General features: G+C 40.7%; 1 protein-coding gene across 1 annotated transcript; it reads left to right on the forward strand.

Annotated features, from left to right (window-relative positions):
* The first annotated feature begins 378 nt into the window (after positions 1 to 378).
* Positions 379 to 11,488, forward strand: LOC130461403 (uncharacterized). The gene is made up of 9 exons (XM_056829497.1): positions 379 to 832; positions 2,681 to 2,764; positions 5,608 to 5,653; positions 5,738 to 5,831; positions 6,791 to 6,944; positions 7,054 to 10,362; positions 10,430 to 10,513; positions 11,212 to 11,286; positions 11,379 to 11,488. Exons 4-9 carry the CDS (start codon positions 5,826 to 5,828, stop codon positions 11,486 to 11,488), a joined length of 3,738 nt encoding a protein of 1,245 aa, XP_056685475.1. The 5' UTR covers positions 379 to 832; positions 2,681 to 2,764; positions 5,608 to 5,653; positions 5,738 to 5,825.
* Positions 11,489 to 12,116: the final 628 nt, after the last annotated feature.

The raw sequence follows: 12,116 nt of genomic DNA on the forward strand, positions 1-12,116 counted from the left end.
TTCTTAGACGTACCTATCAACCAAGAATAGTTTCTAGACTATTAGCAAAAGGCTTTTTCTTACCTAAAATGTTTTAGAATTGAGTCGACAAACTGTGCTTAATTCTTCAATGGTTTTAGGGTCTTGGAATCATTTTATTCACACCTGCCGGAACACATAATTCGAATAAAATGCTAATGACTTGTTTAAATTGCATGATTGCTTTCATTTTCAAGTTATTATTCATGATAAATGTTTAGACTTTGCATGCTTCAATGAATGTTTTAATTATTGTTTATAATTAAATATCTTGCACTGCAATAAATCCTTTTAGAAAGGTAACAGTAAATTTCCTCGATTGGTAGTGAATCCAAGAACGATTCATGGAAATCCCAAACCTTTAAAATGTGTGGGATGGAAACACTATGCTTATGCATAGTGTTATGAGTCTTATATCCTTGATTTTCACTATTCATAAGGAATTTTCCCTACATCCCTTCCCTTTGTTTGCTCTATGCTATTTGCTAAGCCACCCAAGGTTCAAACCTTGATTCAAGCATTTTCCCAAATTCCTTTTCCTTTCTTTATTTTTCCTTCTTTATTTCCTGCTTTCTTAATTTACTGGCGGTTCTCTTTTCTTTCTGTTTCTTCCTTCCATTTTTCTCTCCTCTGTTTCCCCTTTTGCCTCACCTTCTCCGCCTGTGTCTCCTTCTTCGCTTTGCTCCCTTTGATCCAGCTTGTTGCTTCTTCGCAGTTCGTCTTATCTTGTGCGGCGGCGCTATTCTTCTACGACGATCGGAACTCTTCCAGCCTGTGGGAAGCATTGAATTCATTACCTGACGCAATTGAATTGGTTAGTTAGGCAAACCTTCATTCCTAGATGATCATTCGATTGGTAAATAGTTCATTGCTTCCCACATGCTTGAAATCTTTCCGCCTTTGGTTACTGGTTAGGATGGTGGTTTGATTAACAACTTGATAGGTTGTTAACAGGTATGTTCTATATTTATCATCTACTAATTTTGAGTTTTTTTTGCGATTTAGGGTTTTTTCGATTAAATCTTGAATCTGGAAATTGTTGATTCAGAGTAATTTTGGGGGTTTTCTTTTGCAATTTACCTCTTTTTCGATTGCATCTGTAAATTGTTGATTCTGGTGCATTAATCATCTTCAGCCTTATGTTATTTTTTGTTGCTTCCATTAATTCTCTTGATTACATGTTCATTCGTAGGTTGGAGTGTTAACTGTGGTGTTTTCTCCCCTTAACTGTGGTGCATTAATCCTTTTTCTCTTGATTTTGGGTTCTGGAATTAATCCTCTTCATTACATGTTAATTCATACTCTACAGTATTACTTATGGTGTTTTAGCTTCACACTTAGATTTCTAAGACAACCCTGTTTTTTGGGTTCAACTTGTGCACATCCCTCTTTTTCCTGGGATAGTACAACCTTCCCCTTACTCTTGGGTTCGGCTTGTGCACATCCCTCTTTTCCTGGGATAGTACAACCTTCCTTTTACTCAAAATCACACCATGCTGCCTTTTTTTATTATCCCTTTTTTTGTGGCTGTGTGTGTTAGAGGGCTTTATCAGTTGTCCTTTTTCCAATTTCTAGAACTGCTGGTTTCCAAAAGTAGACACCTATATATAAAGGGAGGGGGGTTCTCTTTCCTTTTTAGGGTTTTGCTTCACCGGTTGTTTTTCTTTGTTTGGAAAGGTAGTGCAATCAACTTTGCTCCCTTTTACCAGTTGTTTTCCTTTGTTTGGAAAGGTGGTGCAATCAGCTTTGCTCCCTTTTATTACTCATACTAATAACAAGGTTAAGATTAGCTATGTGTTCATGTTAACTCACATAATTAGAGTGGTTGTAATGTTGCTTCTTGATGCTCGTTTGTTGTCAATCTAATGTAATCTGCCTATTTAAAATCCCAAGCCATATGATCTACCAGAAATTTTGTCTACCCTTGACGGAAATCCTCCTACGATCTATGGACATGTATCGGTGAATACTGAATGTGCACTCCTTGGTCCTTTGCTGGTGTTTTTAAAAAAGAACATCCGTTTTTTTCCCATTTGTTTAGTGTTATTTTGTATACTCTGTGCACATACTTGTAAATTTATTGTCCGTTCTTCTGGGGTGCCATTCTTTCAGTTAACACAAGTTTCTATATAATACAAGATGAGGATCATTATGCACTAAGGTAGTTATGTAGTCATATCCCTAAGCTGTGATGAAATATTGAGATGTTTATGCATTGAGATCCCTAATTCAGTTTGCCGTCTTTATTGGTAACGTCCCTGAATTTTGAGGTTCAATGCTGTAACAAGTTGCCTTGTTGCTTGGTCTTTGTGTTGGCTAGGTCGTCGTGTTGCCTTTTACTGCACTTTTTCCCTGTCACTTGTGTGTGTGTGTGCGCACATACACAATATAGAACTATTTTGTCTATGCATAACTGCCCTTTGATGCTAATTTTTATCCGTGTAGTTTGGAGCGAACACGTGCCTCTGTTTCCAATTTTTGTAATTAGGCATGTTTTATCCAGTTGTTGTTTGGCATATATTTGCTAGAGTAGTTAGCTAGCTAATTTACGTAAACTGATGTGTAACTGCCGTTTGTTACTGTCTAAGTTTTGCATTTTGGATCCGTGTTTTTATCTGGGGACAACTAATTTAGTCATTTGTTCTTGTCTGTTGTTGCATAGGCAGGACAGGTGTTGCAAGCATCATTGCTCGGTTTGGTTCCGAGTGTTTCCGGCTATCCTTGCTTTGCCTCTTGAGTGCGTTAGGTTAGTGCCCGAACTATTCTGCCTGCTGTTCATTGTGCCGGTTATTATAGTTTTTCCGTCCTGGCCTGCAATACAGGCAGCGTTGGTTTGAATAGATTGTGTTCTTGTTGCTTAGTTGTATGCATATACATGTTTTGCCATTGCCTGCTGGTTTATTAACTCTCTTGGGGGTTACCAAAGCATTCATTTCCGTCCGAGTTTCCTCTTTTTCCCTGTAATATTTGGGTCACAACATTAGAGGTAGTCAACCCTTCAACCGCCCTCTAGCCTTATCCTTTTATGCTTATAGTGTAAGCCCTAGGTGTGCATCCATGTGTGTGGTGATGTTTTGTCCATTGACCTGATTATATATTTGTCTTTGGCTTGTTGTGATAGCATACTGAAATGGGACAATTGGGTGGCAGTTAACATAGCATTGCAATTTTCAGCAGTCACACACTAATTACTACGGGGTGATTCGGGGTATCAATCTGTTACTATTGGTATGTTTAGTCGTAATATAGATGGAGTATCGTGTATTGTGTGTTTGTTGGTAGTGTTTAAGGTTTACACACTGAAGAGAGTTCAACTGTCCCTGGATATACAGTGCCACTAAAATCCCAAACATATAGGATAGCTCAATATCAATCGAATCCTAATACTATAAGTAAGTATGGCTGACGGAGTCACTGTCTCCATGTAGTCTGCCTGACTGAATAGCTACCTATAGTGTGCTTACTTGAATCAGACTGTGACCTATAGTGTGGTTGGCTACAAGAGTTAACGAGAACCTAAGTCTTTTGGAACCGACTCACCTTTTTCAATTGGTCCTAACTGACAACACGTACACACAGCTAATAGTGGTGAGCCCAGCAAGGTTTCCCCCCTTTATGTTTATCATACACTTACATCCCAATATTTTAAAAAATCCAGTGTTAGGTCTAGGTTTGTGCTAGGGTGGTTAGCCAACATTTGAGTGTTTTAGTTTTTGTTGCTGCCTGTAGAGCAGTTGTATAGTGGGCTAACAAGCTAATTGCCTTGTTCATTTTGCATGGTCATCTGCAATCCTGATTTTAAGTCCAACAGCGAGTTCTTGTACTTCTTGCTTTCAGTGACTAACCATATACGTGCCCAGTCTCAGACTGTTTGCTTGCTTATGTGCCTAAAATCCCCTTAATTTAGCCTTTTCCCATCACAGGTTATGGCAGTGCCGCCCGCACAAATCCGTATTCCTTTTCAGCCTCTTTTGAGGCAGGTTGTAGAGTGCTTGCACTTTCCAAAGCCAATGTACGATATGTTAGATATAGATAAAAATAATGTTTGCGTGGCGGTGAGGCCGGGAACGAGTGCAATTGCTTATGTGTACATTGGCGGAGAAGCTCCTACACTGGAGGAGTCTTGCGAGAGAGCTGTTGAGAAGGCTGTCCGTAGCCTTATAAAAAAATATGATGTTGTTGTTGAGGATTTTACTTCTGCTAGCAATAGGGCCCTTGAAAGATGTGCGAGGTTGTATCGTCTCAAGAGAGTTGAGTTAGAGGGTATTGAAAGCGGACATCCACAGGTCCTGCCTCCAGAACATCATTGTATGGACATTCGAGTTTCTGTGAAACACGTGCGTCTGGATTATATAGGAGTATTGCGCACCGTGGTTGCCCAGACTCAAGTCTTGCTTGCTCCTATTGAGCATCTCCAGTTTGGGCCTCACACTTGGGTTTGTTGGTTGACATTCACAAGTCCGCACAAGAGTAATGCTATGGAGTCTGTTGTTGGGGATTATACAGAGACTCTTGAGGATGCTAAGCAAAGTGTAGCAAAGAAGGCCATCTATTGCTTGATGCGCCTCTATGCTTTTGAACTTGTAGATGCGAACTATGGGTCTGGGAAATACGCTGCTGTTGTGTATTCTCTTGAACAAGAAAGTTGCTCGACTGTGAGGGAGCGCATGTCCGGGGTTAAAGAAACTATTCAGCCTAGCGCCCTTGTGATTGAGCAAGACTGCTTGACTCCCCGTGGTTGTCCATTTCAGATACCCTCTATGATTACTGCTCCTCTCCCCCCCAAAAAGCGCATGTCCAGACCCTCTTTTGTCAGGCCATCTGTTCCTGGTTCTACTTCTGCAACCCCGGTCTTCTTTGTTCCACCTGAACTTGACACTGTGTTCAAACGCCGGAAGACTGTTTAACCTACCGAAATAGTTCAACCTTTGGGGTGTGAGCACACCGTGCTCTGTTTCGTGAAACTGCCTCCTCTTTTGATGGGACAAGCCTAGATGTATTCCTAGAATTTAGGTGGCTTGTATATGTAATGTTTGGGGTGATAGTTCTCTTTTGGTTCCCTCTTGCTGTATCGCCATACAGTTTCTCTTTTGTTAGCTGTCAAGCTTGTTAGGTAGTTCAAGTTGTAATGGTGCTATGTTTAGAAATTCTGGTTCGTCGTATATGGCGATCATATGTATGCTTTTAATAGCAGTCAACTTTGTATTGAATCCTTATGTTTAAATGAAATTCAGTTTGTTTTGGAGCACTCTTCTTTGTATCCTGCTTTACAGTGCTTTTCCCTTTCCTTGATGTATCGTGTCTCACTTCCCTGATGCTGCCTCCTGCTCATGTTTCTTATTGTTAATTGCATTCTAAATTTACCTAGGGTTGTATGATATGTAACTGTAAGTTGGTGGACACACCAGACTAACATGTATGTCTATTCAGGTCTGTAGGTTGTGTTCTCAGTTATTGAATGTTGGGTTTTGGTTGAGGAGAGGCTCTCACTTGTGTTGTTCGTTTTGTACACAGCGTGTTCTTTGTGCCTTTGTTTGTCGACTTAGCTTATTTTGTGTTTGCAGATTAAACAGCTGATGGTTTGTGCAGGGAACTGAACATTTGGAAATAGGTAGCGTGCCAACTTATGTGATGAGTAAGTTCCTCCGCCTTTTCATGCGTGTGGTTCTTTTTATTAAGTGTCTTACACATAGCCTGCTATGAATTCTGTTAAACATAGATCAATTCTTGAGTAGTTCGTATGTAAGCCGTCCAAGATGCAGCAAGCGCATGAGGAGTGTGCAGGCCATGGCTGAGCCTACAGGTTCATGCAGGTAATGGTATATAACAAAGCCATGTTCCATAGTTACTTTTCATGTTTATAAACAGGCTTATTCGTTGTTTTACAGTGAGTTGCCTGAGGTTAGAACACAACCACCCAAGAAACCGAGGGCAAAGAATACTAGGCCAAAACCACCAAGTACTTTTAAACATGTCCTTAAATCATCTTAATTATTAACACCTGGTTAAATATCCATCGCTAATATGTATACCCTGTGAACCAGAGGTGCCTGCTGCAGTGATTGGACAGCCATTACCGGCTGCACCTCTTGCACTATCTCCACCTGAATATTGCCCAAAATGTTGTGCAAAGAAGTTCCAATTTGAGTCGCTGCACTTTTGTTGCGGCAATGGAGAAATTAAACTAGCTTCCAATGCATACCCAGATGAGCTTGTAAAGCTATTTGATTCCCGAGACAGTGATGCTGTGCATTTCAGAACATATGCACGGCTTTACAATAATCTATTTGCTTTTAGCTCCCTTGGGGGGGACTTAAGTTCGAAGACCGAAAAAGGCATATATGTATTTAAGCTACATGGGCAAATATATCACTATCTCCCTAATTTGCTTCCCACTAATGACAACCCTAAATATTTGCAACTATACTTTTATGATGGCCAACACGAGGCTGAAAATCGGGTAGGCTGTTTCCCAGAATTAAAGCCAGAAATTATCGCTATCCTAATGAATGTCATGCAAAGAAACCCATATGCTAGATTTTTTAGATCCTTACAAGAAATGGAGGTCCATGAAGATACCCAGATTTTACTTAACAAAAACACTGTGCTAAATCAGAATGTCTATAACGCTCCTACATCCGATGAAGTTGCAGTCATTTGGTCTGAAAGCACATCTTCCAGTACAAGTAGAAGTCCACATATATTGGTTTCCGGAAAATCAAACAGTTCCCATAGAATAATGCATTATTATGGTTGTTATGATGCACTTCAGTATCCGCTCTTATTCCCATTTGGAGATTGTGGATGGCATCAAGGGCTTAAAAAGATGTCAACGGGTGGGCAACAACAGCTTGCCACTCATCAGGATCCTGTCTTATCGTGTGCTGTCCACACTGTTGAAGACTTCTTGGCTCAAGAAGATAACCGTATGCCTTACTAATTTCATTTACTTTGTTCTACCCATGGCTACATTCTTTTTTTAGCATATCTCTTTTGCATCTGTAATAACATATGGCCTATTGTTTTGCTTACCAGTTGCTCATCAAGGTCGGGAAGGATCAGCTAAGCATATCTCTTGCAGAGAGTATTATGCTTATAAGCTTCAGATACGCCCTTGTAACATGCTGCTAAGGGCAGGGAGGTGCTTCCAACAGTACATTGTTGACATTTACGTGAAGATTGAAAACACTCGCTTGGACTTTTTCCGAAAGAACCAGCAAACTATCAGGGCAGATTTGTACCAAGGTATACTCGACACTGTCGAGAGCGGTGAAAACAGTGCAGCTAATGTGGGGCATCGAGTTGTGTTACCACCAAGTTTTCTGGGGGGGCCTAGGGATATGAAAAAGAGGTATTTGAATGCGATGTCCTTAGTTAAGAAGTATGGGAAGCCTGATTTGTTCCTTACAATGACGTGCAATCCTAATTGGCCAGAGATTAAACAAGAGTTGGCTGTCGGAGAGGAGGCACAAAACCGGCCAGATTTAGTTTCAAGGATTTTCCGTGCTAAACTGATAGCGCTAAAACACCATATCATGAAAAAAAAAAAAATTGGTGAAGTTGCTGCTATGATATATGTTGTTGAGTTCCAGAAACGGGGGTTGCCGCACGCTCATTTCCTTGTTATCCTTAAACCCAATTCTAAGATTAGAAGCCCTGCTGACTTTGATAAGTTTGTTTCTGCTGAGATCCCTCCTCTTGCCAACCCTCACTTGAGGAAGATTGTTCTTCAACACATGATGCATGGCCCATGTGGACAACTGAACCCTGATTGTGCGTGCATGAAACGGAAAGGTAATGAGGGGCACTGCAAGTATGGATATCCGAAAAAATTTGCTGCCGAGACAACTAACAGCAGCGATGGATACCCACTTTATAAAAGGATAGATACTGGAGAAAGTGTTTGTATTCGCAGGGTTAATATGGATAACAGGTCAGTTATTCCGTATAACCCGTACCTATCATCACTTTTTGATTGCCACTTAAACGTTGAGGTTTGTTCGACCATAATGGCAGTCAAATACCTGTACAAATATGTGTACAAGGGCCATGACAGGATCTCATTCAACGTGCAGGATGGTAGCACTGCTATTGTTGATGAGATACAACAGTACCAGGCTGGGAGGTGGGTTTCCCCGTGTGAGGCAGCATGGAGAATTTTCGGGTTCGATCTGTTTGAGATGTTTCCATCGGTGTTGCCTCTGCAAATACATCTGCCTAACTTGCAGACAATCCAGGTAATGCCTCATGAGAATTTAGACGAGATCATTTTAAATGATAAAAGATCTCGAACTCAACTTACAGAATTCTTTAGGATGAATGCTGCCACACCTGATGGAACGGGCTATACATATGCAGAATTTCCAGAGCATTATAAGTGGGAGGGTAAAGAATGGAAAAAAAGAAGCAACAAGACCGTTGTTGTTGGCAGGCTCACTTTTGTAGCACCTGCTGAAGGGAAACGTTACTTCCTCAGATTATTACTGATGCATGTGGATAGCCCGCGATCCTTTGATCATCTCCGAACTGTTGATGGATATAAGTGTGCCACTTTTCAGGAGACAGCTCTGCGGCTGAAATTGCTAGAGGAAGACAACGCTGTCGACTTGTGCTTAGCTGAAGCGTGTGAAGTGCAAATGCCGACTGCATTCCGACAGCTCTTTTCAACAGTGCTGATCTTCTGCCAGCCAAGTGACCCCAATGCCCTCTGGTTAAAATACTACGACGCTCTCTCTGAAGATTATAGGCACCAGTATCCGAGTTCTGATAGCAGGTCAAGGGAGCTCACTGTTAGATCTGTTGAGCAATCTCTTGAAGCAATGGGGAAATCATTTAGAGACTTTGGCCTACAACATTTAAATGATTTTCAAGATGAAGAGTTCAGGCGAACAAAAGACATTATCGATGCACTTGATGCACCGATACCTCGGGACTGTATTGATGCCCGTAACACATTAAACCAAGCACAGCAGGAGGCATTTGACAGCATTATTGACCACGTTCTTAAAGGGAAACCTGGTGCATTCTTCATAGACGGGCCCGGAGGAACAGGTAAAACCTTCCTATACAATGCTCTCTATGCAGAGGTTCGTTTGATGAACAAGATTGTCCTACCAACTGCGACATCTGGAATTGCAGCATCAAATATACCTTCTGGGAGGACTGCTCACTCTCGGTTTAAAATACCGATAGATTCTGATGCTTCCCTTGCTTGCGATGTTCCTAAACAGGGCAGTCTTGCATGTTTACTAAAAGAGACATCGTTGATTATTTGGGACGAAGCTTCAATGGCAAGGAAAGAAAATGTTGAGTCATTAGACATGCTTCTACGAGACTTGTGTGATGAGAATACCCTTTTTGGTGGCAAGCTTGTGGTTTTTGGTGGCGACTTCCGTCAGGTCCTGCCCGTCCTACCCCGCAAAACACAGCGAGAAGCTGTTGCTGCTAGCTTAGTGAGTTCTGTTCTTTGGCCTCGGTTCATTAGGTTCAATCTCACTGAAAATGTTCGGGCAAGAGAAGATCCCTACTTTTCTGCGTTTTTGCTTTCTCTTGGAAATGGTGAGCTGCAAACCGGCGAGAATGACCTTGTGCAATTGCCAATGCAGATAGTACACCCATCTGTGGTCGCTTCTGATCCTATTGCCGAACTTACTGCAATTGCATTTCCCGAGGTAGATGTTTCCAGGTCCACCCCAGGAAATTTCACAACAACGGCTATACTGACCCCCCTGAATGAAGATGTTGATGATATCAATGCTACCCTGATAGACAAATTCCCTGGAGAATCTGTTATGTACAGGAGTTTTGATACAGTTCTTGATGATAATAGCGCGATCTATCCTCCTGAATTTATACACACCCTCTGCCTAGGTGGAATGAGCCCATACAAGCTCGTCTTAAAGAAAAATTGTCCAGTTCTTCTGCTTCGCAATATCCTGCCTTCGTCTGGCCTGTGCAATGGGACACGTATGATATGCAAGAATTTCTACCCGAATCTGATTGAATGCATGATCACGACTGGGCAGCACAGCGGAAGCCATGTTTTTATACCCCGAATTAGGCTTCGGCCGTCTGCATCTTCCAATTATCCTTTCCAATTTCAGAGGAAACAATTCCCTATAAAACTAAGCTTTGCAATGACGATAAACAAGTCACAAGGGCAAACACTAAGCCAAGTCTCCATCTATCTTCCCCAGCCGTGTTTCTCCCATGGTCAGCTTTATGTGGCACTGTCTCGTGCTAGAAAAGCATGTAACGTCAAAGTTGTTTCAAAACAATCTCCGGGACACCAACCTGAGCACCATGTTAGAAATGTCATCTCTTATGATGTGCTCAGATTAGCCGGTATCATATGATATACAGGTAATCTATCACAAACCTTTTTATCTGCTTCCTGATTGTGCATTTACAGCTTGCTTTGTTATTATTCTTGTACGGCTTACTGTAACCAAACATGTTCATGCCATGCAGTTGTTGCTCCTTTTTGTGCCTTTTGGTTTGTGCTGCAAATATGCCCGTGAAAAACAGCCCACCTGTGTAGAAAATCATGCAAGCACATGCATTCTAATGTCATATGCAGGTTCCTGTTGCAGAGGAAATGATAAATAAGGTATATACCCTCTTCAGTTCTGTATGCCCTTACTTTGCTGCCTTTGATTCTGATTTATTTTAATTGAATACATCTTTGGTGAACATTCGTTGTTTTAGTGCGACTAAGTAATCTAGCATCACCCCTTATTTTCACCAGTCAATAAGGCTAGCTTATGTATAGAGACAGAAAACTTTTAGCTACAAGAAATTGAACAAGTTTGGCATAGGATCTTTCAAAAGTATTCACCCCGCATTTCAATGTTGCTATCGTCAAGTATATATATACATGCTCTTATTTGTTCTTCCATTCAACTGCTAGCAGTTAATACACACTGTTTTGCCGTGCGCATCATATATAGGAGTTGAAATTATAATTCTCGGTTTCCTTCTGATTCCTAATAGACTTAACTGTTTGGTTTATTTAATTCAAATTTTGACTAGCTCTTCTCTCAAAAACTGGCAAAAACTCATAGACACATTGGAAACCTGGTGTGTCCCTTTATTCCGGATTTTGTACCTATGATCCAATGGTGTCATGCCAAATAATGTGCCAGGTAGATGTCCATCCTCTAATACTAAGCTTTAAGCTTTGTTTTGATGCAGATCAAGAAATTTTTGGTGTTCATATATGCCAAGTGAGGGCTCTGATAGCTCATACAACCTCATATTATTCTTTCTGTAAGTTCATTACACCCATCTGCTTAAATATCAACTTGCACATTGGAAGTAGCTAACTGATAAACACGTTTGCATATGTGCTATTTTGGTAGTATTTTGTGAGTCCCTTTGTGTTCTACTCTCATTATTAAAGCACCTAAGCTCAAGCGATTGGGTGACACTAAAACCAGTGTTATTAGGTCGTTTAAATGCAAGTCCTTAAACTTTAACATGGAGTTATTATAATAGCCAAAGAGATTCTATATTTTTCTGTGTTGCTCCCTCTTCGTTAATCCTTCTCCTTTTTGGTTTTCCAAAATAGAAATGCATATCCTGACAGAGTACTTTCAATTAGTATCTTCCTGCTATGCTTAACTGAATTATAGCTTGTACACCAGAGATAACCTCCTTTTTTTGTGCACAGACCCCGGGTTCCAGTAACTGTTGTCAAAGGTTCTTTCTGTAGGATATTAGTATTTATAACCAGCCCGCTTAGATTTATGTGGGCTCTTTTGCTTGCCTGTTTGGTCATTGTAGTTCAGATTCAGAACAACCAAATTGCACACGTTTGCTGATTAAACCGGTATTATGAAATACATTCATATTGTAGCTTACTTAACACATCCATTGTAGGTGAGACATATTAATCACCACTTCCAGGTGAAAGAAAATAAAGTGCACACTTGTCTAATTCAAGCAGTACAGTGCATTACAGAGAATCAAAAAACTACAACGAAATAATACGGACTGTCATTGGATTCTTGTTTCAAAGTAATATGAACTACATGTGAACATAAAAAAACCTCATCTTTCTTTATTTTGAGAGTGAACCAAATGTAAACTGAAAGTTA

Source organism: Spinacia oleracea, chromosome 5, assembly GCF_020520425.1.
Source record: "Spinacia oleracea cultivar Varoflay chromosome 5, BTI_SOV_V1, whole genome shotgun sequence".
Taxonomy (NCBI): Eukaryota; Viridiplantae; Streptophyta; class Magnoliopsida; order Caryophyllales; family Amaranthaceae; genus Spinacia; species Spinacia oleracea.